We start from the raw sequence: 24,331 nt of genomic DNA on the forward strand, positions 1-24,331 counted from the left end.
CGGCCGCCTGCTCATAGTTGCTCCTATATCAGGCAAGAGAAAGGACAGCCTGACTGGGACCCCCAGGCTTTAGGGCCCGGGGACCTTGGGCTCGATGGGCCCACTCCAAGCCCCGCCTCTCACTCCCTATTGTCCAATGGCTTTGCCGGACTTAGTGGGTGGAGGGGGGCGGGACCAGATTGTTAGTAAACGCTGGGCCACGTGCGAGGGCCGATTCGGGCGGGGCCTAGGCTGGCGCATGCGCGCAGGTGCGCGGCGGGTAGGCGCGCGCGCGCGGCCGGGCGGAAGCGGAGGGGAGCGCCGCGGCGCGCGTGGTCAGCGGGTATGGAGGTGGAAAAACCTGCGGACGCCGAGGTGGGCGCTGACACCGGAACAGAGTGCTGCCCTCGAAGTCCAGCCTGCAGCCTCCGGCACTTTGCTTGTGAACAGAACCTGCTGTCCCGGCCGGATGGATCCGCTTCTTTCCTGCAAGGTGCGAACCTAACCAGGCTTAAGTGTGCGCGCGCCAGCCTCACCGAGGTAGGCTTTGGTTTTGAAGAGCGGTTACGTGGAGTTGTGCAGCAGCGTGCGCCCAAGTCCTTGAAAAGCCATTTCTAGATATTGCGTGTACGCACTTCTCCCAGCTCCATGATACTCCCGGCCTGGGGAAATGCCTCTCGGAAGAAATGGAGGGCAAGACCGCTCCAGAATAGGTGAAATCTCACCAAGGCAAGTACTCCCCTTGACTAGATTTCTTCCCGAACACTTCTGGATACGCACATGGCCGGATGAGGCTGAGGTGTTCATTTACGTAAATACCCTTGGAGACAGACATATCACCGCCGTTGGTTTAAACATAATTACTGTGGCAGATGATTTACACAAGTAAATGCTCTTCAGGTTGAACGGGATCTTGCCATCCTGGGCTGACGAGCGTCTCACCTTCTCCCATCCCATCGTTTGAGGAAATGTGCCTTTGCTTGCTGTGCGAATCTATCCCATCAGAGTAGATGAATGTATGGAGGAAAGAGAGGTCTCCTGACGGACACCCACACGACCCCATATCCTGTGAGGGTCAGCTAATTTTGAGAGGTCATGGGAGCATGAGAACCTACGAAAGTAGACAGAAAAGAGCAGCGAGTTGGAGTTGTGTTTGAGATGTCAGAGCTGGCCTTACTTGCCTGTGAGTGAGAGCCCGTGTGTGTGGGGGTGCCCATGAGGGGCAGAAGAGGGTATTGATGCCGTGGAGCGGGATAGAGGGTAGCTGTGAGCAGCCTGCTGTGGATAGTCCTGTGGAAGAGCAGTGTGCATGCCGACCTCGGCTTCTCTCCAGCCCCAGCCGCCTCTAAATACGCCTCAGTGGCTGCTCTGTAAGCGCTGCTCATACTGGCCAGCATCCTGAGTGTCTCAAGTGAACTGTGTCTCTTTAAAATTGATGCTTATTTCATTTTCTCATGGGATGCCTACTCAGGGCCTCCTGTTTTTGTGAGCCGTTGTCACATGATCTTCACAAATGTGCCATGAGGGGGTGCTCTAATGATTTCTACTTAAAGAAGAGAAGCGGTCAAGGTGGCACAGCGTGCCCAAGGCCTCCCCTGATGTTCCCCCAGGTGACACCTCTGTCCTGGCTGGAGTGTATGGGCCCGCCGAGGTGAAAGTCAGCAAAGAAATCTTCAACAAGGCCACACTCGAAGTGATCCTTAGGCCGAAGATCGGGCTGCCTGGTAACTGGACTCCTCTGAACCTCCTTCACCCCCCCCATCCCACCCCACCCCATCCAGTCTCTCAGGACCTTGCCTGCCTCCTGCTGCTTGCTGTGTATTCTCCAGCGTGCTGCTCAGCTCCCTCTTTTCCCAGCTCCTGGTTTTTAGATTTTGCTGTACTGGGGATGGAGTCCAGAGCCTCATGCCTGCTAGGCAGATGCTCTTCCGGGGAGCCACAGTCCCGGGCTCTCGCTTGTGGACTCTGGTCAAGCCCTCTGCTGCTGAGGTTAGGCCTCCCAGGTTCTCACTGGTGGGGTTCCCCTCAGGCATTCTAGTCCGGAGCCACCACCAGCTTTTCCCTCATGAATTTAAGGCTGTATGGCCCGGCCCCATCGCCTTGCTGGGACTTCTCCCTTACGAATTAAAGGCTGTATGGCTGGGCCCCATTGCTGGGCTGGGACTGAGCTCTCTCTGGAGCCCAGGCTGCCCTCAAATTGGTGGTCAGGACTTCTCAAGTCCTGAGATTACAGACCCGTACCACCAGACCCACCTCCTCTAGAACCACTTCTTTGTCTCCGTTTCTTTCTTCTTTCTTCCCTTCTCTGCCTTCATCTTGCCTCCTTTCATTGACTTGTTTCTCCTTTCATTGACTGCCCCTTTATGACATCTCTGTGTGTGTTGTGGGATGGGCTTGCTCCGGGGCGGTGCATATGGGCAGTAGTACAGGACATGGGCACTTCTGGGTATTCCTCTGTGGGTGGCTAGCTGATGGACCCTTGGCTAAGGCTGGCCATCGCAGCTCTTACTAAGTTAAAGGCTTGCCTGCTCTGTCCTGGGACTGTGCAGGCCGTCCCAGGCCGAGACTGCCAGCCCCTTCCTAAAGTCTCCCTCCAGAGGCTGGATTGAGCAAGACAGTGGGTGGAAGTGAAGAGCCTGACAGCTTCCCATCTCCCCAGGTGTGGCAGAGAAGAGCCGGGAACGACTCATCAGGAATACATGTGAGGCAGTGGTCCTGGGGGCCCTGCACCCCCGAACCTCAATCACTGTGGTGCTGCAGGTGGTGAGCGACGCTGGCTCTGTATCCTTCCCCAGCCCCCTCCTCCAAGAAGTGCCCAGAACTTTCCTCGTGGCTTCCCTTCTGGAGGCCCTGTCATGCACCTTCAGCCATTTCAAACCTGTGCCAGGCAGCAGCTCATAATGAACGTGACACAAGGCCAGGGCCAGCAAGATGGTTCAGTGGGTAAAGGTGCTTGCTGCCAAACCTGGCGACCTGAGTTCAGTTCCCAAGACTCACATGGTAAAAGGCGAAACCAGCTCCTGCAAGCTGTCCTCTGACTACCACGTGAGTGCCATGCACACACTTGCCACGAACACACAGAAATAATAAGTGTAGTTTATTAAATGTGCAAGCACGGCTCACTGGACTGTGCTCGAAGCACCTCACAGTGGTAGGTCGCTCGGTTCTTTCGGGACTTTAGTGGGTAGCATTGGTTCCTGTGTAAATCCCAGGGCGTGGGCATGGGCTTGGGCCTTCATGAGCCCGAGGTCTGTGGCACCATGTTTCTCATGTTGCAGTGCGTCAGGTGAGGAAACAGGCTCAGAGAAGGCCAGTGTCTCATCTGAAGGGAGAGCTGGGACTCAAGCTCAGGCATGTCCAACCCTAGAGCTTGAGCCAGTGACCTCTTCCCTGCACCTTGCCGTGAGTTTCTGGCTGTCTACTGGGGGAGCAGCAAGCAGGTAGAGTGGTCATTGGCCGCGTTATCTAGGTGACAGCTTCCCCAGGTGCTGAGCCTGGCTTTGCAGTATCTTCCCTTGGGGAGATCCCTCTCTCTGATCCTGTTTCGCTGAATGTACTTGGTGTGTCCTTTAGTGTGTGTGCCTGTTGCCTAGCATTACCCCAGCTAACACAGGGAGACTGAGACTTAGCAAGGATCAACTGGCCTCCTAGCTGGGAACGCCCAGTAGGAAGCAGCGGCGGCTACTTGCTGCCAGAACCGCTTATCTGCTCTGCCGTGGTGCTGTGCTGTGGTCCATCAGCAATGTCTGCCGCAGGCGTCGGCAAGGAGAGGGAAGGATGGATGTGCTCTAATGGCCAGCCCCACAAAAGACTCTTCTTAACTGCCCTGATGCTCAGCTTTTGGCCTGTTGCCTGAACGCTGCCTGCATGGCACTGGTGGATGCGGGCGTGCCCATGCGGGCGCTCTTCTGCGGGATCAGCTGTGCCCTGGACTCCGATGGCACGCTCGTGCTGGACCCCACAGCCAAGCAAGAACAGGTAAGCACAGAGAGTTGACGTTGGGAAGGACTGCGGCCTCCAGGCCTGCCTTCTGGGAGAGGGCTCTCTGCCCCATTCATCAAGCTTCATTCAGCTTTCAGAGCTAGAAACTCAACTCAGACTTGCACAAGGCAGAAGAGAAACTTGCTGGCATTCATTAGCAAGCTGCAGAGCAGAGCTCTGGTTCTTATGCCCTGTGCTGGCACTTCACATGAAGGGACTGGAGAAGCAGAAGAGATGAGGAATGTTGGCAGTGCAGGCTGGCCCCAGCTGGGTCCTGCTGTGACGTCATCGCAGTTGGTGCAAATGCATGCACAAACCGGGGTACCCAGGCTCTGTCCTGGCCGTCACCTCTAGCTCTTCCTACACCTGCTGCTGAGGGTGGGGACCGGGATGCTTCTCCTGGGCTTGCTGGGTTCCTGTTGCCAGCCGTAAGGACTTCATCACTGGCCTGCCTGTGTGGTACTGAGCAAGGGAGGGAGCGTTGGCAGTAGAGAGGTGGGCAGAAATGGCCAGCACTGTGGCTCCCCAGGGGACAGGAAAACTGGTCAGAATAAAGACATAAGGAGCAAACAAGCGGGGAACACTCACTCAGGGATGGGATAGTGAAGATAGCTGCAGTTGACCTGGAGGCTGAGAGTCCAGTCACCCCTGTTGGGGACTGGCTGGGATCTTGGAGAAGAGGATTCTGGAATACTTACACTTATACCTCTACCCTAGGAGGCCCGGGCCATCCTGACATTCGCTCTGGACAGCGTGGAGCAGAAGCTGCTCATGTCCAGCACCAAGGGGCTCTATTCTGATGCCGAGGTACCGGTGTGGGGGGCACACTCACAGCCTTTTCTCCTGTCAACAGAACAGCGTATTCCAGCTCAAAACAAACCTTTACATCCCTTTTGGGTGAGAGGCTGGCTGTGTGTCTGTGTGTGTCCTCAGGGACAACTTGAAGGAGTTGGAGGGAGTTGGCACTCTCCTTCCACCATGTTGGTCTGGGGACTGAAGTCAGTGGTTAGGAATCTTTAATTTAGAACCATCTTCCCAGTCCCTAAGTTTATTCTTAATGAAAAGAGTGGAGGTGCTTTGGGGACCAGACTCTGAAAGCAATGGGGCCTCAAATTTACGAGCACAAAATCCCGACACCTTGGAAGAATTTAGAGAACTGGAGACACTCTGAGTGTCAGAGCCATAATCCTTTCACTTTGAAACCTTTTTTGCTGTTTGAGACAAAGTCTTACGTATGTAGCCCAGGTAGACCTAGGACTGTGTAGCTCAGGATATCTCAAACTTGGTGACTCTCCTGTCTTAGCCTGCTGAGTGCCGAGAGTAAAGGTGAGGGCTACTAGACCTGCCTAGCAATTTTTTAAGGTAAATATGGACTCTGTAGTCCACGCTAGCCTGGAACTCACAGCAGTCCTCTGGCCTCAGCTTCTAAAGGGCTTTGATTACAGCTGGGAGCCCCTATACCCAACCCAGAATAACCTCAAGAGCCATGAAATAGAGATTTAAATCTTTACTGCCACATAGGCCTAAGGCCCACAGGGCCGGAGTCTGTGTGTGGCCCGAGTTTCTAAACCGTGTCCTTGGGGAGCCCAAAATTCTGGGGGGCACTGTTCTGTGGGATGGCTGCACCACCTTCAAGCTGAACCATGTGTTCTGATCTCATCATTCAGGCCTTCCTTTACAGTTGCCACAAATAAACTCCCTTTGGGGTTTGGGTGTGTTTCTTTCCTTCTTTCTTTCTTTCTTTCTTTCTTTCTTTCTTTCTTTCTTTCTTTCTTTCTTTCTTTCTTTCTTTCTTTCCTTCCTTCCTTCCTTCCTTCCTTCCTTTCCTTTCCTTTTTTCCTTTTTTCCTTTTTTCCTTTTTTCCTTTTTTCCTTGTTAAGATAGGATCTCTTAGTGCGCCCCTGGCTGTCCTTGAACTAGAGCTATGCCTGCCTCTGTCTCACAAGTGCTAGGTCCTAAGTGCGGCTTGGGACCATGTGCGTGCCAGGCGAGCCTTTTACAAGCTAAGCCGGTACACACAGTAACTTACATACTGAAAAGAGGGGAGAAGCGTGGGCAGTCTGGGCATGTGGCTTTGTTGGCAGAGGGTTTGTCTAGCATGCGTGACATCCTGGGCCGCATCCCAGCACCGCATACAGCCAGGTGTAGTGGTGGACTGAGGAGACTGAGGCAGGAGGACTGTTCAGGTCTCCTTACAGTTCTGCATCAGCTCCGTTGTGGGGTGGGCGTTAGGAGGTAGGTGGTATGGAAGGAAATGGCCGTTATGGTGGAGTGAAAGGGGGCGGGGGACTCGTGTGGGGAGTAGCCGCGGGCACTGACTGGGATCTCCCTCTCCAGCTCCAGCAGTGCCTGGCTGCTGCCCAGGCCGCCTCGCAGCATGTCTTCCGCTTCTACCGGGAATCACTGCAGAGGCGCCACTCCAAGAGCTGAGACACGCCTGGGCGGGGTGCTCCGCCCACCGCGGGGCGCCACGCCCACCGCCTGCAGCTGCTACAACCCAGCACCCGTCTTGTCAATGTCTGCTGTCTTGTCTCTGTCTAGCCTACTTGGCTTCGGTCCTGTAGCCTCAGGGTCTCCTGTTCCAGGCTGGGGAGGGGTCCCAGGAACGTTTCTAGGACTGGACACCCCTTTCTTCCCCCCACCAGGACACCATTAAAAAGAGCCCGTCTGTGTTGAGTAGTGCGTCAGTAGCCCATGATTTCCATGGCTGATGAGTGCTCATTTATCAGGCCTGCTCGGTGCTGAACAATGGCCAAGAGCCCCAAGCCCCATGACCCATGCTCCAGGATAAGAGACAGGTGTGCTGGCTCATGCCAGTGGCCACTACCCAGTGAGGCAGGTCAGCCTGATCACCGTGAGACAAAGGTGATCTGGAGACATGGCTCGAGCATTGTTGCTCTTCCAAAGGACCTGAGTTCAGTTCCCAGCACCCACATCAAGCGGCCCAGAACCACCTGTAACTCCAGCTGCTGCAAGGGATCAGACGTCCTCTGGGCACTCACAGAGACAAAATTAAATCTAGAGCAGGGGGTCGGTTTGGGGGGGGTGGGTAGCAAATTCGGTATCAGGATGCCTTGACAGCCAAAGATATCCCTAACGGAGGAAAATGTGTGAGCTCTTAGCTAACATGGGGGAGAACCCCAAGGGCCCGGGGACAACCAGCAGAATCTGGGAGCTCTTCATCCAGCATCCCCATGAAGTCGGGCTGGTACAGTCCGCATCTGAAGATGGTGCAAACAGAAGAGCCAGGTAGCTATGTGACATCACCATCACCAGCTAGCCTGCAGAAGAAGACCGAAGGGCCATGAGACACTGCTCCCAGAGGACCCCATATCTAAGCAAGTCATGGGGCCCAGGCAGCTAGGTTCCACACACTCCTGGGTACTCAGACGACTTGAGTTGAACATGAGTTTCTGTGAAGATTAACTGTCAGCCCATCAGCAAATGATGCCACATCAGCAGGCCCCAGGCAGTTTCCCTGTGTTAGGCCCATTCTGCCATGCACTTCACGTGCTCACACCGTGAGCCCCTGCACAGATTGTTCACTCCTGTTAACCTAGAAGGGAGTGTGCAGGTATCTTCAGCTAGGCGTTTTGCTCTCTTAGATGCCGGAGGGAGTGCCAAGTGGAAAGGGTATTTCCTTCCGGCAGTGGTACCTAGGCCAAAGCCCTGCCTGCTCTTGAGGTTACCAAGCCCCATGTAGTGCTCACTCCCTGTGTGTTGCCAAGCGCTGGGCAGTCATGGAAGGATCCGCCCTTTGCATAGCCAGCGAGTCCACAGTTGGAGGCAGGGGTGGGCGGAGCTCTTGAGTTCCAGGCCCCTTGTGCAGGGAACCCAGGACCTTGGTTAGAGTGGGTTTAGGGGTCACCTGGGAAGGAGGATTTATGGTCTCGAGATGGTTTGAGCTACCAGGATTGTTTTTCTCCAAGAAAAGAGAAAGCAAGTTTGCAGTAGGGAGTAATGTTTGCATCACCGGAAACCCAGGTACAATTTCTGTTTTCTTGTGTTTGAGGACCTACTTAATTGGTCTTTCAAGACCAGTCTCTGTGAGGCTCTTGACTGGCCTGTAACTCATCTGTAGACCAGGCTGGCCTTGAACTCCCAGAGCTACTCCTGCCTCTGCTTCCTGGAAGTGCTGGGAGTAAGGCCTTCATCACCACCAACAGATGGCCCTGGGATATGAAAACAGGGACCTGTAAAATCTGAGCAAGCCCTTTGTAGACCAGGCTGGCTTTGAACTCAGATCCTCCCACCTCTGCCTCCTGATTGCTGGGAGTGCCGGCTTCATGTTTTTCTTTCCTCTTTTTTATTTTTAGGTTGAGTCTAAGTTGTCAAGGCTGGCCCTTCCCCGCAGCACTGGGAATGAAACCAAGGGCCCCGGACTTGCTGGGCAAGTGCTCTACCACTGCTCGTCCCAGTCCTAGGCCAGCTTGAACTTGTTATCCTCCTGCCCCGTCCCCCCCCCCCCCCCCCCCCCCCCCCCCCCGGTTACCAGGATACCAGCATGGCTGTCCTACCACCACCGTTCCTCTTGATTATGGACAAGGGAATAGTTTGTCTGGGGTGGGAAGAGCTCAGAGGCAAGCAGCCGGCCGCCACACACAAGCGCAGGTACAGGTGTTACAACCTCTGCTCAGCCGGAGGTACCTCGTCCCGTTTGCAGACAGGTTTAAGAAGCCACTTGGCCCGGGGTCATGAAGCTCTCAGGCTGAGTGAAGACCCTGAAGCCTGGCTGTAATTCTGTGCTGACTGCTGTGGAGAAGAGGGTACTGCAGCATCCCACCTCAGGCTCCAAGATGATGCCAGCCACGGCCTGCTAACCGAGCTGGACACCCGAACACAGACAGACTCGGGTTTGGCCTCTCAGTATCTTTAATTTCTTAAATTGCTTCCTTCTGGGTGGGGGTGACCAGGAAAGGGAGGGGGCCTCCAGCTGATGCGGTTCTGGATGATGTGGTCCTCGCAGTCACCACCATCGGCATCAAGATCATTCTGCTCACGGGGTTGCTGGAGCTGTGGCCTCTGCATTCACAGTGGGGGCCGGAGGGCAACTAGGGCGGGTCTCGGGAGGCAAGGTAGGCAGCCAAGGTCACCAGGGCAGCCGCATACGTACACAGGCCCAGCCCCACGGCAAGGACCCCCAGCAGGAAGGCACGGCGGGAGGCGGCCCCTGCCCCTTGGACGTCCCCCTTGGCCCAAGCCTTGTTGGTCTGTAGAGGCAGTGGGCAGTGGTAACCAGAGTGTCCCCCTCCCCCTCCCCCCTGCTTCCTGTGGCTCCCCCTCACATCAACCACCAAGGATAACCAATCCATTCATCTATTCCAGAGCCATGGTTGGGACACAGGGCTGCCCCAGCTGAGCAGCACGGTTGCTGGGTATCTAATAAAAGAATGTTTTCATAGGTGGAAGTGCTCGCCTGAAATCCCAGCCCTGGGAGGCAGAGGCAGGTGCATGTCTGAGTTAGAAGCCAGCCTGGTCTACAGAGTAGTCTATAGGACAGCCAGGGCTACACAGAAAAATTCTGTCTCAAAAAAAAAAAAAAAACGTATTTCCAGATGCCACTATCTTATGACAGTATTCATACAATAACTCTGAGAAAGGGAGTTCCCGTTCACTGAGGAGGGAAACGTACGGGGCATGCATTAGAGAAAACCAGGGTTAGTTCCAAGCCCCTCCTCACCACTCCAGACTCGTGAAATGTGTCTTGGTTTTTCCTCCTAGTTTCCTCCTTCCCTTTGTTTTTTATTTTGTGTTTATTTTGGACACAGTCTCGGGTAACCCAGGCTGGCCTGGGGTCCCTTTGTAGGCAAGGATAGCCTTGAACTTAGATCTTCCTGCCTCCATCTCCTGTGTGTTGGGGATCAAACCCAGGGCTTCATGCTTGCTAGGCCAACACTGCCGTTGGGCGGCATCTGCAGCCCTGCTCTTTTGTGGGTTCCGTTCTTTGGAGACAAGATCCTCATCTGTAGCCAGGTTGGCCTCGAGTCTCCTCCTCGGCCTTCCAGACACTACAGGCGGGCACCACCACATCTAGCTACACCTGTGTGCTCTACGCGGAGGCTTCTTTCCAGCCCACCTCCACTGGAGGAGCATGGCTCCTCTTCCTTCTTTTTTCTTCTTCAACCCAGCATCCTCCCAGTCCCAAACACAGACTAACCTTGTGGGCCAGACAGAAGGCAGCGATGCCCACAGGCCAAAAACAACACAGCACAGAGAAGACAGCCAGGCCGAGGTGGTCATGGGGAAGGACTGGGGAGAGGCGGTCGTCCTGGTCATAGTCTGAGTCACTGTCACTGGATGATGTGTCCTGTGAATGGAAGAGAGGCTGGAGGGCAGTCTCCACCCACCTTCCCTGCCCTGTCACCCCTAGAGACCAGCGCTTCCTGGGGCCATCCTAGGATGTCTCTGTGCCCTAGATCCTGTGGGAGGGAGACTGGATTCTGAAGGGCTCCAGAGAGACCCACCCGCAGAGTGCTGAGTTCATCAGGATCTATGGAAAGATTGCTTATAATTCCGGAATGAAAGGACTGAAATGGGGACACGCGTTACCTGCAGAAGATTAAAAACAGCCCAGTGTCCTGAATTATTAGGACAAACTTGCCTGCCAAAAGTGACTATAAAGTAAAGCGTGCATTTAATCCTAGCATTCGGGAGGCTGGGGCAGGAAGATCAGGAGGCCTGCCTAGATTATATGGCACAGGTCTAGAAAACAGAGTCTTTCACTGGTGTCTCCAGGCAGCTCAACAGGCGCAAACCAAGTCTCTGGGAAAAGGAACCTTCATTCTAGGCCTCCCAATAGTTGATCCTAAAAATAATTAATTCAAACAAAATGACTAGCATACTGTCAAATATACTGGACACACAAATGTCCAGTAGGAACTTAGAGGCGCAATACAGCTGTCAAGACTGATGCTGGGACGGATCGGAGAGAGGGTAAGATGCTGCTCGTGTGTTGGTGTGGCAGGTGTTTTCCACCCTTGTGTTTGTCTTGATTTTAGAGTCTTTGTGCTCTGTAGCCCAGGCTGTTCTTGAAAGCCACGTGTAGCCCAGGCTGTCTGAAACTCACCTTTCTGCCTCAGCGGACGGATTATAGGCGCATACTAAGTAAGCCTGGTTCTACGTGCTTTTTTTTTTTTTTAGGACAAGGTCTGTTATATAGCCTTGACTGTCCTAGAACTCATGAAGTAGACGGGGCTGGCCTCAAACCCACAGAGTTCCACCTGCCTCTGCCTCCAGAGTGCTGGGATTGAAGGCGTTGGACAAACCCTCTTGCTCCAAGCACCTTTCTGATGTGACTCTGATATGCCTTCCTCAGCGACACCGATGGGGTCCCTTCTCCCTCCCCTTGAACCTGGACAAGCCTGTGACTCACTTGTACTTAACAGAATGTGACATGAGTAACTGCGCAAGATTTCCTGGGTAAAGGTGGCAAAAATCAGGTCTGGTCCAGAGGACTGAAATTTCAAGTCCCGCCAAAACACAGAGTGAGTTCAAAGTCAGCCTGGGCCACTTAGCCCGAGCCCACCTCCAGTAAAATGGGGAAACTCAGGGTGGCGGCTCCTGCCTCCTCCCCAGCTCCCAAGAGCTGGAGGCAGGAAGAGAAGTTCAAGGTCATCTTCAGTCACACGGTGAGGTTGAGGCTAGTCTGGGCCACATGAGGACTGTTTCACAGAAGAGACCAACTGGCTGGAGCGGCACAGACAGGCCTGTGTTTCCAGGCACTCATGAGGACGAGGCAAAAAGATGAGTGTGAGCTAAGGTGTTCAGGCCGGCATGAATATCAGACCTTGCCTCAAAGAAAATAAAAATGAAGGACAGGTTTCACAGTATGAGCAAGAAATACAGCATTATAAAAGCGACTTGAGGCCACATGGCAGTGGATTTTAATCCCACCGCTCGGGAGGCTGAGGCAGGTGGAGTCCTGTGATTCAAGGCCAGCCTGGGCTACACACAGCTCCAGACCAGCCGTGGCTGTTCCAAAACAAAACGAACAAAAACTGTTGAGGCTCCCAGCGAGCCCTGACACAGTCAAGAACACAGACCTAGGCAGGTACCTCCACCATCAGCCTAAGGTCCTACCTCAAGATCAGGGCTCTCAGGTTCCCCCAGGCCAGCGCTCACTGAAGAAAGAGGTGGGAGGAGGAACTGCCAGCCTCTCGGGGACTCTGAAAAGGCTGCTCCTGGGAAGGGGGGTCCCAGCTCTGGTGTGCCAGATTTGGGAGCCAGGAGGTCAGAGGCCGGGCTTGGCAGTAAGGGCTGCTGGAGTTCCTGTTCGCTGGAGTTGTCCATGGCTGTGCGGGCTGTGGTAAGAGGTTTCTGGAGACACAGGGAAAGAAAGCCAAGTTCCAGAAGTCTTGACTTCATCCATCAGCTCCTGGCTACTGGCCTTGGAGGGATGAGTGGGCTCAAAGCACCTCATATTCATTTTACAGAGAGAAAACAGACTGAGAATAAACGGGGGGGGGGGGGCTGCCTAACTCACACAGACAGCTCAGGGCCCCAGATGATGAATTCTGGGATTCTTTCTTTAAATATGTATATATGCCTTGAGGGCTGGAGAGATGGCTCAGCACTTACAACAGGGATGGTCTGTCCTCCAGAGGACCCAGGTTCAATTCCTAGCACCACATGGCACCTGACAACTGTCTGTAACTCCATTTCCAGAAGATCTGACACCTCACACAGACACACATGCAGGCAAAACACCAGTGCACGTGAAATAAGAACTAATCATTAAAAAATTATATACCTGTTGCATGCTCACTGCAAACCATGTCTTACACACTCATCTGTCCCATGAGCCCTCTCCAAACACACACTCCTATCCCCAGGCTCACAGCCCTCACCACCCATGCAGGCCTTCCTCCTAGAACACACACATCCACCCCTCAGCCCTAGTGACCCGGAACTTCCCCCCCCCGCCCCCCCCGCCACGCACACCTGGCCCTCACACTCCGTTCCCAGGACCACTGTCACGCAGCCCCTCTCAAAGAAAACCACCCACACACCCTGTCACTTGCCAAAGGTCTCCTTGAGCACGCGTGCAAATGACAGCGGAGCTCCTCAGAAACACGTCTAAGGCTGGCACTGTTCTTACACACCCTTGTGCGTCCCCGAGCCTCCTGGCACCATCAGCCCTCACCCTTGCTGCATCTGAAGCCGCAATCACCCCCAACACGCAGAGACCCCCGCACCCACCCAGCACCGCCACGCTTCTCAGCTCCAGGCGCTTCCATTTCACACCTGCCCAACTCAAGCCGCGCTGCACCCTGACCTTTCCCACCGTGCCCACGATGCCACACGTCTCCCCACGGGCCTGTCGCCTTAGCTCACCGGGCACATAACGCCCCAAGGCCAGCAAATGTACCGTTCACACTCAGGGAGAAACCTCTCTCTAAGATCCCCTACCCCAGATCCTTCCAAGGCTAGCTCAGGTTCTCGCCCCATCCCTTCCTCCCCACCCCGCAACACCAAGACCCCGGGGGAGGAGCAACGTCCCGGCTCCTTTCCTCACCGCCCACGGCCAGGCGCCCGACCTCCTGGGGCCTTGCAGGGCGCCCACCTTGCCCTGTCGCCCAGAGGATGGGCGAACCTGAACCCTGCGACCGGGCGTCCCCAGCGGGCCTGAGAGCTGCCGCGCCGCGCGTGGCCCTCTGCGCCTAGCCCTGCAGCGCGCCGCGCCGGGGAGGGGAGAGGCGGGGCCCCACTCCAGACTCCGCCCCTCCGCTGCGCCCCGGGAGCGGGGCCCCAGAGCCCGCGGCTTTCCTTCCTGTTGGTGGGGCTTTCCTGACTGGACCCCACTCTCCTCACCCAAAGATGGTCCAACAACGACTTCAACTGCAGCTCTGTGCCCTGTTGTGGGCTGCAAACAATACAGGACAATTCTAAGCCGCGAAGAGGCACAGAGAGGCGAAGCAGCTTGTTGGAGAGCCCACGGCTTCAATGCGTGCAGACACTACCCCAGGCCGCGTCCTGGGGGCTGCACCTTCAACAGCGCATTCATTCCCTCAGCAGCTGTTTCACCGCTGCTTTGCAGGTGGAGAAACTGAGGCCCAGACTGCGGCTCTAGTGCTGAGGTAGGCAAGTGGAACTGACGCCAGCAGGCTGTGAGCCACGGCTGACCACAGGGCAAGGGAAAAGGCCGAAGGTCAGAAGGCTGAGTGAGGACAGGGGACGAGGATGCTCCGAGCACCCTACAGTGATGCTGGTGGCGTCCACGAGTCAGGACCGAGCTCTCCGCGTGCGCGCGCGGGCCCTCTGCGGGCTTTTCAAGGCACTTGACGCGTGAACTTTGGGCCATCGCCCACCTCTCCAAACCTGAGTTTCCTCATCTGAGAACTCAGGGCCTACGTCCAGCTTCCTGAGGACATGCTTATTTTTATTTTTTTCATGTTTTCGTTGTTTATTTTATGTGTGGCGCACACACGCTGGAGTGAGCGCGTGTGGGAGCAGGAGGACAGCTGGCTGGTGATCTTTCCTTCCACCAGGTGGGCTCCTGGACTCCAGCTCGGGTCATCGGGTTTAGCATCAAGCTCCCCTTCGCACGGAGTCATTTCAACAGCCCAACATATGGATTAGACTTAACGTGACAACAAACCCGCACACATTTCCCCAAAGGCTGGCAAAGTACGCGCAGTGGGCAAATGTAGTATGTTGGTCGATGTTATTCATAATTCGTGTCCATTCGACTGATGAACTCTCCTGGCCTTCCAAGCTACCTCCTCCTCCAGGGAGCCCACCCAGCTTGCACTGCCACCTTTCCTGTAGCTCTCCATCTGGCCCAGACAGGAGGATTCCTGGCCTGACATGGGGCCATGGAGTTCCCTAGCTCGAGGGCGCCAGGGAACTTTGCCAAGGGTCCAGACGCTTAAGCTGGCACGGGGCCCCAGTCCCGGGGAGAGCAGATGGTGTCTGGGAGCACGCTTGGCTCAGCCAGAGTTTCTGTCAGAGAGACCCACAGGAGGGGTAATGGCAGGGGCAGGGCCAGGCTGGTTTTCACCAGAAGGGATTTAACAGCTTTTACACCATGTAAAAAACTGCTAACGCCTTCCACGTGCATGCTGCTCCTGCCTGCTCCAGTCAGCATCAGCTCCACCTCTGCTGGGATTTGTTCTCTTTTGTTCGGGGCTGTGCCTCTGGCCTGATATCTGACACAAAGCAGGCCTTCCTTTTAGGCTCATGGGATGAGGGCATGAATTCCCACCAGCCTCATTTTCCCAGCAGATCACTGAGCTCAGTGACAGTGCAGCCTCCCCTTGCCATCCCAGCTGTGAATTCCTGTTAAGTTAGAACTATGATCACCAGTAGCCTTGTGGAGTCTCTGAGCACACCTCTTCCAGGGGGGCAGGAAAAGCCTGGGATCTTATTTTGTGACAGGCATAGAATGAATGTGGACTGTGTGTGTGACTGTGTGTGTGTAAGGGAATCTAGGACCTCTTGCATGATAATAGGCAACTGTGCCCTTGCCACTTCCCCAGCCCCTCACTGGGGGATTCCAGGCAGGGGCTCTACCCCTGAGCCACACCCCAGCCCCTCACTGGGGAATTCTAGGCAGGGGCTCTACCGCTGAGCCACACCCCAGCCCCTCACTGGGGAATTCTAGGCAGGGGCTCCACCACTGAGCCACTTCTCTAGCTCCTCACTGGGGTATTCTAGGCAGGGGCTCTACCACTGAGCCACACCCCAGCCCCTCACTGGGGGATTCTAGGCAGGGGCTCTATCACTGAGCCACACCCCAGCCCCTCACTGGGGGATTCTAAGCAGGGGCTCTACCACTGAGCCACACCCCAGCCCCTCACTGGGGGACTCTAGGCGGGGGCTCTACCACTGAGCCACACCCCAGCCCCTCACTGGGGGATTCTAGGCAGTTGTTCTGCCACTGAGCCACCCCCCAGCCCCTCACTGTGTATTCTATGTTCCCTAACATGATGCTCAAGAACTACAGTGTCACATCTATGCTTTTCCTGCTGCATCATTCAGATCTGATGGGAAAAAATTATGAGGCTGGGTTGGAGATGTAGCTCGGTTGTAGAGTGCTTACCTAGCAGGAACTGGGTTCAGTCCCCAGCACTGCATAAAAACAGGCATGGTAGTGCACACTTGTAAGGTGGAGGCAGGGGGATCAGATTAAGATCATCCTCTGCTACACAGCAAGTCAGAGGGCAGCCTATGAAACAAAACGTAGTTAAGATCTGGGGATACAGCTATACTTATATGATAGAACACTTTCCCAGAATGTGCAAGGCCCTCGGTTCAATCTCCAGAATTAGAAAAAAAGGAGGAGAGGAGAGAGCACCCCCTTATTTTGGAACTTCAAGACGGGGTTTCTCTGTGTAACCTTGGCTGTCCTGGACTTGCTTTGTAGGCCAGGCTGGCCTTGAACTCACAGTGATCCTCCTGCCACTGCCTCCTGAGTGCTGGGACTAAAGGCATGCACCACCACTGCCCAGCCTCAAACCACTTTTCAACAATGAATAAATCAAATCTCAGCCTGGGTGGCTCACTGAAGCTGCATCTCTGGACCTAGGACAGCTGAGTTATAGATTCTCCCCTTCCTAGCCATTGTTTAGTCCTCTCATAGTTTTGGAGGAGGGCCTTGTGAATGCTGTAACTTTCAGGATTTTCCTGAGCCTTGCAAGCCTCCTTTACTTTCTAAGCCTTGCATCTTGTATAAATTAGTTTTATTTTGCTGTGATAAAACATCATGACCAAGATAAGTTATAAAAGAAAGAGTTTAATTGGGCTTATAACCCCAGAGGGTTAGACTCTGAGATGGCAGAGTGGAGCATGGCAGCAGGCGCCCAGGGCAGCAGCTGAGAACTCACATCTTGATCCACAAGCAGGAATCAGAGAGCACTAACTTCAAATGGCACACGTCTTTTGAAACCTTAAAGCCCCCAGTGACATGCTTCTTCCACCAAGGCCACATTTCCTTCGGAGAGAGCGAGCAAGTGGGAACCAAGTATTCAAATGCTTGAGAGAAACCACCACACACATTTTATTTCCTGACTTTCAGATTTTTAGCTAGGTGTGCTGGTGAATGCCTTTGATCTCGGCACTCTGGAGGCAGGGCAGGAAAGCCAGGGCTACATGGGGAGACTGTGTGGTGAACAGGAGTGGCCCCCAGGCCCCTGTGCTCGAATGCTTGGCCCACAGGGAGAGGCACTGGTGGAGGTGTGGCCTTGTTGGAAGTGCGTCACTGTGGATGGAGGCTTTGAGGTCTGCGCTCAAGCTATGCCCAGTGTGGATAAGATGGAGAACTCTCATCTCCTCCAGCGCCACGTCTGCCTGCCCGCTGCCATGCTTCCCACCGTGAGGACAATGGCGGGAACCTCTGAAACTGTAAGCCAGCCCCAATTAAATTAAACTCCTTTGTAAGAGTTGCTGTGGTCATAGCTTCTCTTCACGGCAATGAAACCCTAAGACACTGTCTCAAAAAAAAAAAAAAAAGATTATTTTATGTGGGTGTGGGTGTGCCACAGAGGCCAGAAGATGGTGCTGGGCCAGCTCTCCTGGATCTGGGGGTTACGGGTAGGTGTAGGCGCTGGGCACAGGTGGCGGTCCCCAGGTCCTCAGGAAGAGCAGCACACACTTCTCGGAGCCCTCTCTCCAGCCTGCTTCCTGCTTCCTAGAGTCTTTGTCCTGCGTGGAATGTTTCCGTTCTGAGGAAACAGTTATGAAACCTACCTACAGCCTCCACACCTTGCTTCCTTTTTCGTATCAGGTGGATTTGGCTTATGAAATTCATCAGGATGTCCATTTACTACCTGTGCACTTTTCTGTGCATATGCTTAGAAAAATGTTATTTTTGAAAAGGGCGACTTAGACCTTCTGTTTCCAAGATGAGTCCGGGGTGAGTACACAAGGGTTGGAGCCATAAACAGCTGCCACGGAAAACAATATGGCTGCTCCTCCAAAATCACCACACGCTTCCGAAATTCCACGTGCAAAAGCACCCATACAAATACAGAAATTTAAAAAGCAAAGAAATAAGCAAAAAAGGTGGCGTTAGTGTCGGTAGCACATACACTGGAAATTGGAAGGATTGTGTGTGTGTGTGTGTGTGTGCGTGTGTAGAGCCCAGAAGCTAACTCACCAACCTCCAAGGTTGTCCCCTTAAAAGCTATCTACCTGAAACCCACTCGATAGCCTATGCTGGCTTTGACCCTGACGCAACCTTCCTGCCTCAGTCTCTCATATGCCACCGTGTTTATCATAAAATTTTAAAAATTGACTCCCAGTGGAAAAACTATTTAAGAAAAGGGAGTCTGTTTGTTTTGCAAAAGGGCTTCTTCCTTTCTTTTTGCATGACCTGCTTTTATTATTTACGTGTGCCACGTGTGTGTGGGCCCTCTGGGAAGTCAGGACACTGCGGTCTCCCCGGAGCAGGACTTACAGGATGCTGGGAACCGAACTCCTGGCCTCTGGAAGCAGCGCAGCAAGCCCTCTTGCCGAACCAGGTCTCCAGCCCCGGCTTCTTTGTTGTGCTTTTTAAGGAAGCAAACAGCATCAACAGCTTTTCTTACTGTGTGAAGAAGATACGGAGAGGAAACAGTTGGCGCTCAAACTTCCTTAGCTGCAGCGGAGCCGCCCCGCCACGGCCCCGACTGCGGGGTCCGGCAAGCCCGAAGGACCGCGTCCATCACGACGACGCCCCGCCCCAGGCATCTGGAGCACCAATCATCAGCGCGCAGGGCGGACGCGGGGGCGGGGCCTGCTGTTGCCCCAGCAACAACCGGGGCACCCGAGGAGAGCGCGGCTGCGGAGGCGTCTACCTCGGGGCTCCCTCCGCGCGGAAGCACCCGGGCGAGGCGAGAGCGTGTCGCGGCCGGCGCCTGCGAAGAGGAAGAGGCCAGGCCCACGAGCCGCCGTCCCCGCGGCGGACTTCGCTTTAACGGCCGAGTACGCGGAGGTGGGAAACACGCATGCGCCACGCCCGGGGGCGGAGCTAACGCGTCCCCGCACCCGAGGCGCAAGCGCCCCAGGCAGCTCGGCCGCGACGGGGCGGGGCCTCGGGCGTGGGGGCGGGGCCACGGTCCTGGGGCGGGGCCTCCCAGGGGTCCGAACCTTGGTTGCCGTCTGCAGGCTCTCCGCGTCTCTGGGTGTCTTCCCCGTTTTTGTTGGGCTTCTCTGGGGTGGTGGCTTGTGTCCGTGAAGACAGCACTGTCATTGGTGGACTTAGTGTGGAATCGCGGCGCTCTTTTCAGTTGAGGCGCTTCAGTTTTCCCAGCTATCTGAGGGAAATAATAATACTCGTACCTCATAGGGTTGAGATTGAATGTTTCCCCTCCTAGAGCCATGGCTGAAGTGCACGTGATCGGGCAGATCCTAGGGGCCACCGGTTTCTCTGAAAGCAGCCTTTTCTGCAAGTGGGGCGTTCACACAGGTACCTTCCTCAGGCCTGCTTCATTTCCCAACCCAAACCCAGTCCCCAGCCTACAGCTCCGCAGCTCCGCGTCCTTTCCCCAACTCTGCAGGGAACTGCTGGCTCGGGCCATACTGTCTGCTTTTTTTTTTTTTCTTTCTTTCTTATTTTTTTAATCCTTTCCTTTCAGATTACCCCACCCACTGAAAACACAGCCCCTCAGGATACGGGGCTGCGAGATAGAACACACACACTTAGTCCTCAGGCCAGAAGCAAAGCTGACCCGGGAGGTCTTACAGTTCGGGGATAGCCTGAGCTACATGGCAAGAGACCCTGCCTCAGCGAGAAGAAAGTAATGACCAGGTCATTTTAAGTGTTAGGAAGAGAAGAAACAGTGGTGTAACAGGGATCGATTGGGATAGGGAGGTGAGAGATCAGAGAAAGCCTTTCTGTGCAAGTGGTGCCTGAATCGGGCAGAGGACGAAAAGGCCAGAAATAGGTCATCCAGGCAGAAAGTGCAGCCACTGCCAAGAGGCAAGGGAGCAGGAATGGGACCAGCGAGGCTTGAGGGTGGCAGATGAGATCAGGGGAGTGTGTTGATGGTGAGGGGTCCGAAAGCTGGGCGGGGGTGGGTGGGACTTAGCATCTGCCATTGAACACTCAGTGCTTGCACACTGTTCTTGTTACTCCTCCTTGGGGCCAGGATGTGTTCTCTGGTGGCACCCTGTCTCTAGCCTTTAAACCACGCCTCTTAATGTGGGGGTATTGGGAATCTCATCACTTGGCAAGCATAGTCAGGAGGACCAGAAGCTCAGTCCTTCTTAGCCACATAAGAGGTCTGAGGCTAGCTTTGGCTACATGAAACCTTGTCTCAAAAAGGGAGGATATTGGTGCTTGGAATATAGCTTATCAGTAAAACATGCACCCAGTACACACAAGGTTCTGGATCACTCCCCAGCAGCGTGCATGAAGATTAACAGATGAATAATATATTAAAAATTAATAGTCCAGCCCAGCGTGGTGGGCTGTGATCCCAGCACTTGGGGGGCAGAGGCAGGCAGAGCTCTGTAAATTCAAGGCCAGCCTGGTCTACAAAGTGAGTCCAGGACAGCCAGGGCCACACAGAGAAACCCTGTCTGGAAAAATAAACAAAAATTAATGCTCCACACTTGGTATGGATCCTCTGAAAAACTGTGAGAGTGTGTTATTTGTCACTTGCTGTGTAGACAGGGAAACACAGAGAAAAAGAATTTGCCTAAAGCCGAGCAGACAGAAGAAGGGAGGACTAGGGCCTGGGAACTGCAGCTTGTTGCTAGAGAGCTCCTGCATATTTAGTGCTCTGGGTTCCACCCCAACACTGCAAAATGTAAAATACAGAAGTGAGCAGTGCCAGGAGTTACTTGTTTGTTTGATTGATTGATTTTGTTTATTTGTTTTGGTCCCTGGCTGTCCTGGGAACTTGCTCTGCAGACCAGGCTGGCCTCAGACTCAGAGGTCGGCCTGCTTGTGCCTGCCGAGTGCTAAGACTAGCGGTGTGCACCACCATCACCAGGGTTTATCCTCTCTCACATGCTCTTCATCTCCCCCAGTTTTCCTTTAGAGACGGGGACCCACACTGTAGCCCCTGCTGACCTGAAACCCGTCAGGCAGCCCAGCAAAGCCTCAGACTCCCAAGTGCTGAGACTTCAGCTATACACGCTCTAGTGCCAAGATCTGAGTCCAGATGTTCGGCTTCGGGGTCTGCACTGGGTGACCCCCTCCCAGACGCCCGGGAAGCCCCCGTGTAGCCGCAGTAGGTCCTCTTCTGAAGACTGCTGCTCACCTCCGGCCCTGTCCATCCTGGCTCTCCTTACAGGGGCTGCATGGAAGCTCCTGTCGGGTGTACGGGAAGGCCAAACCCAAGTAGACACACCGCAGATAGGCGACATGGCTTACTGGTCCCACCCTATTGACCTGCACTTCGCTACCAAAGGTCTCCAAGGTGGGTACAGACGGAGGGGTGGGGCCAGTCAAACCAGAAAGAGCTGGCGTTGGAATGCCATGGCTGCCCCTGCTCCCCATGCTTTAAAGTAAGCCCCTTTCCTGGCTCAGCCTCCTCTAGTGGGGTGGATTTGCGGCCTGACCTGAGCTATAGAAAAGCCTAGGCCTGTGGAATGTGACACAGGTTGGGGTAGGGGGGATATCAGAAAGTGGGGGTCAAGTGGGAGGGGACACTGCCTTCCAGTAAAGGCATGGAGGAGGCTGGAAAGAGCGTTAGGTGGGGTGTGGGAGGGGGTGGGGATGGGCCAGTTGCTGGTGCTCACACAGGCAGAGGCCCTGCTAAAAGGGGAAGTGAGTATGTGAGGCCAGAGGGTATCGGATCAGCGCAGCTTTTATGTTAAAAAAGCAGCAGATTCCGGGAAAGGGCCTGCACACTGCTGCCCAGCCTGTGCTGCCCAGCAGGGACACCCCAGTTTAGACAGGACCCGCCAAGCCCTGTCTTCAGGGGTTCTACTCTATGTATAAGTAGACCTGTTTCCAGATGGGACTAGCACAGAGGCCACAGGAACTTAGAAGTCTGCTCTGCTTGGTCATAGACCCGAAAGGGCAGAGCTGTTAGAGATCGGTGGAAGGCCAGGGAAGCTAAGTGGGCCTAAAGACAAAGATAGAAGTGGGGTGGAGGCAGAGAGCCAGAGCCAGGTACCTGATTACCGTAGAGGGGAATGGGGATGAGGCTGTAGGGATCAGAATGGACAGCCTTGGTTGCAAAGGACCTACAACCATCTCTGAAGGGCCTAGGGGCCCGGGAAGAAATGGATGGATCTGACTTTGCTTCTCAACAATCCTACTGGTTTCTGTGTGGGTGATAATGTTGGAGGCTGAGGCGGAGAAATCAACCTTCGCCTCTTCAGTCCTGACCTCAGGCTGACTTCCTCCTTGATTTCATCTTAGTCTCTTGTTCTGCTCACAGTAAACCCTGCTGGCTCTAAAAGCCCACTTGACATACATCCTGACTTCTGTTTCTCTTCCCGCCCTGCACCTGCCCTGCCCATCTCTACCCCCTAGACCATTCTTGCGGCACTTTCTTTCAGTCTTTCCTGTGCTCCCAGCCCTTGGCACCCTGCAGGACCCTGGGAGGACCTACATCTGACAATGCTCTTCCTCTGTACAGAACCTTCCAGGAGTTCTGTCCCTCAGGGTAGAAGCTGGAGGTTTTCCTGGCCGCACATGGCCCTGTGGAATCTGGTTGTCACCTCTGACCTTTCTCCCCATGAGTCCCCATTCTGGCCACATGGCCCCAGGCTAGCCCCTCCTCCAGAACGCTGCGCTGGCTGTGGCCTCTCACCCTAGGTGCTTAGATGGCCCGCTCCTGTGAGCGTTCATATACATGTTGCTGCGTCCTGCTTGGTTTGTTTGCCTTTGAGAGAGTCTCAGAACTCAGTCCCGGCCAGTGTGGAGCCTCAGAATCCCAAGCGGGCCCCAGAACGTCACCCTTCCGTAAGTTCTTTCTTTCCAGCCCTGGTTGCTCTAGAAGTCCTTGTGCAGGCCAGGCTAGCCTTGAACTTCAGGGAATCCTCCTGCTGGCATTACAGCTGAACACCACCCTGGTCCTCTACCCCTGTGTCACCTTTGGTAAAGCTTCCTTTATCCCTGCTTTCCCAAGCTGCATCCCCACCCTCCCTCCCTGGCGTTGTTTTCCGCCAGAGCAGTTATCACCATCTGACACACCCTGTCATTTACTTATTTACTACGCTGCTTGTCTAGGATGGCAGCTCCAGGGGCAGGAATTTTTGTCTGCTGTGTTCATTGCTGTGTCCCCAGCTTCTTGGAGATGGGCCGCATCTCCAAGCATGGTAACTGGTGTGCTTTGAGGACACTAGGAACCCACCAAGGGGAGAGAGGATCACACTGAGGTAGAAGGGGAACTGAGTCAGGTGAGGGAGAGGGCAGCTCGGAAGGGGTCCAGGCAGAGGTCCCGACCTGGGGGAGCAGTGGGTTCCGCTCACAGGGAGAGGACACCACAGAGGGGGTCAGCAGAGGCCAGGCTTTAAGTGATTTCCACACTCAAGAGGTAGGATTGTGTACGGTGGCCAGAGGCGCCATGGAAGGGTTTGGAGCAGGAGGGTAATGTAGGTGTCCATGGATCCCTGTGGCCACTGTGCGTCACGGATGGGGTGGGAACCCAGGGAGGAAATTAAGGCAGTAATCACAGGCAAAGGGACCGGGCCAAGGAGGTGGGAAGCCAGGAGCAGGTGTCTGCCTCTGCTCAGCTCATTGTCCTTCCTTTCTCTGTCCACTCCTGTCCTGCAGGCTGGCCTCGACTCCATCTCCAGGTGTGGTCCCAGGACAGCTTTGGCCGATGCCAGCTTGCTGGCTATGGCTTTTGCCACGTGCCTAGCAGCCCAGGCACTCACCGGCTGGACTGCCCTACGTGGAGGCCCCTGGGCAGCTGGCGGGAGCAGCTGGCGCGGGCCTTCGTGGGCGGCGGGCCGCAGCTGCTGCACGCGGACACCATCTACAGCGGCGCCGACCGCTACCGGCTGCACACGGCCGCCGGTGGCACGGTGCACCTTACTCTCGGCCTGCTGCTGCGTCACTTTGATCGCTATGGTGTGGAGTGTTGAGGGACTTCACCGCCACGAACCCCCACCACCCTCCGCCCTGGGCACTCTGAGCACAGGGTGGCACAGCAGTCACAACGTGGACTCTGGAGACTGTCAGTCCTGACCTCACCCAAGTCGTGACCCCTTGTCCTACCTAGGACTGCAAGGCCTACTCCCTGAGGCCCGTGCTCCACGGCACCGCCGGGGCGTGAGCCTGTGGGTTACAGGGACTCGGGAAGCAGCGGCTGTTTGGCGTGTGGGGGCACTTGATAAAGGCGGGCATGTCGCATGGGCGTGTGATTCCTTGTACCCATGCGGCGCTCAGGTGTCTGTCTTCTTGCTTCATCCTCCCTGACGCCTTCCTTGGCAGATCCAAAGCCCGTCCCTACCTCCCGCTCTCTGCTCCTTAGGTCCCTTCCTCTGG

At 55.0% G+C, this 24,331-nt stretch overlaps 3 protein-coding genes across 12 annotated transcripts; 2 read left to right on the forward strand and 1 right to left on the reverse strand.

Annotated features, from left to right (window-relative positions):
- Positions 1-319: 319 nt before the first annotated feature.
- Positions 320-6,636, forward strand: Exosc5 (exosome component 5). Its single transcript, XM_055617335.1, has 6 exons — positions 320-472; positions 1,590-1,703; positions 2,639-2,760; positions 3,817-3,957; positions 4,678-4,767; positions 6,298-6,636. Exons 1-6 carry the CDS (start codon positions 325-327, stop codon positions 6,388-6,390), a joined length of 708 nt encoding a protein of 235 aa, XP_055473310.1. The 5' UTR covers positions 320-324; the 3' UTR covers positions 6,391-6,636.
- Positions 6,637-8,814: 2,178 nt separating this feature from the next.
- Positions 8,815-18,800, reverse strand: Tmem91 (transmembrane protein 91). Of its 8 annotated transcripts, XM_055617339.1 has the most exons (5): positions 18,735-18,800; positions 18,356-18,484; positions 12,040-12,276; positions 10,118-10,267; positions 8,815-9,170 (listed from the first exon to the last, which is right to left on the reverse strand). In XM_055617339.1, exons 2-5 carry the CDS (start codon positions 18,467-18,469, stop codon positions 9,012-9,014), a joined length of 660 nt encoding a protein of 219 aa, XP_055473314.1. In that variant the 5' UTR covers positions 18,470-18,484; positions 18,735-18,800; the 3' UTR covers positions 8,815-9,011. The 8 variants fall into 8 exon arrangements, with proteins under 8 accessions (XP_055473314.1, XP_055473315.1, XP_055473313.1 ...); XM_055617340.1 differs by lacking the exon at positions 18,735-18,800 and having other exon boundaries at positions 8,815-9,022; positions 18,356-18,540; XM_055617338.1 differs by lacking the exon at positions 18,735-18,800 and having other exon boundaries at positions 18,356-18,540.
- B9d2 (B9 domain containing 2) lies at positions 18,791-24,196 on the forward strand. 3 transcript variants are annotated; one of them, XM_055617347.1, is made up of 4 exons: positions 18,791-18,861; positions 19,254-19,345; positions 21,180-21,305; positions 23,615-24,196. In XM_055617347.1, the coding sequence occupies exons 2-4, from the start codon at positions 19,258-19,260 to the stop codon at positions 23,926-23,928; spliced, it is 528 nt and encodes a 175-aa protein (XP_055473322.1). In that variant the 5' UTR covers positions 18,791-18,861; positions 19,254-19,257; the 3' UTR covers positions 23,929-24,196. The 3 variants fall into 3 exon arrangements, with proteins under 3 accessions (XP_055473322.1, XP_055473321.1, XP_055473323.1); XM_055617346.1 differs by having other exon boundaries at positions 18,793-18,871; XM_055617348.1 differs by lacking the exons at positions 18,791-18,861; positions 19,254-19,345 and adding an exon at positions 22,655-22,801 and having other exon boundaries at positions 21,237-21,305.
- Positions 24,197-24,331: the final 135 nt, after the last annotated feature.

Source organism: Psammomys obesus, unplaced genomic scaffold (assembly GCF_907164565.1).
Source record: "Psammomys obesus unplaced genomic scaffold, mPsaObe1.curated_primary_1811, whole genome shotgun sequence".
Taxonomy (NCBI): Eukaryota; Metazoa; Chordata; class Mammalia; order Rodentia; family Muridae; genus Psammomys; species Psammomys obesus.

Excerpts from the sequence above, each read along its gene's own strand:
- Exosc5 (XM_055617335.1), top strand. The coding sequence starts at position 325 with ATGGAGGTGGAAAAACCTGCGGACGCCGAGGTGGGCGCTGACACCGGA. Across the intron at positions 473-1,589 it reads ATCCGCTTCTTTCCTGCAAG|GTGACACCTCTGTCCTGGCT; the intron begins GTGCGAACCTAA and ends ATGTTCCCCCAG. Across the intron at positions 3,958-4,677 it reads CCACAGCCAAGCAAGAACAG|GAGGCCCGGGCCATCCTGAC; the intron begins GTAAGCACAGAG and ends CCTCTACCCTAG.
- Tmem91 (XM_055617339.1), bottom strand. The coding sequence starts at position 18,469 with ATGCTGTTTGCTTCCTTAAAAAGCACAACAAAGAAGCCGGGGCTGGAG. Across the intron at positions 12,277-18,355 it reads AGTTCGGTTCCCAGCATCCT|AAACCTCTTACCACAGCCCG; the intron begins GTAAGTCCTGCT and ends CTGTGTCTCCAG. Across the intron at positions 10,268-12,039 it reads CTGAGAGCCCTGATCTTGAG|GACACATCATCCAGTGACAG; the intron begins GTAGGACCTTAG and ends TTCCATTCACAG.
- B9d2 (XM_055617347.1), top strand. The coding sequence starts at position 19,258 with ATGGCTGAAGTGCACGTGATCGGGCAGATCCTAGGGGCCACCGGTTTC. Across the intron at positions 19,346-21,179 it reads CAAGTGGGGCGTTCACACAG|GGGCTGCATGGAAGCTCCTG; the intron begins GTACCTTCCTCA and ends CTCTCCTTACAG. Across the intron at positions 21,306-23,614 it reads CGCTACCAAAGGTCTCCAAG|GCTGGCCTCGACTCCATCTC; the intron begins GTGGGTACAGAC and ends CCTGTCCTGCAG.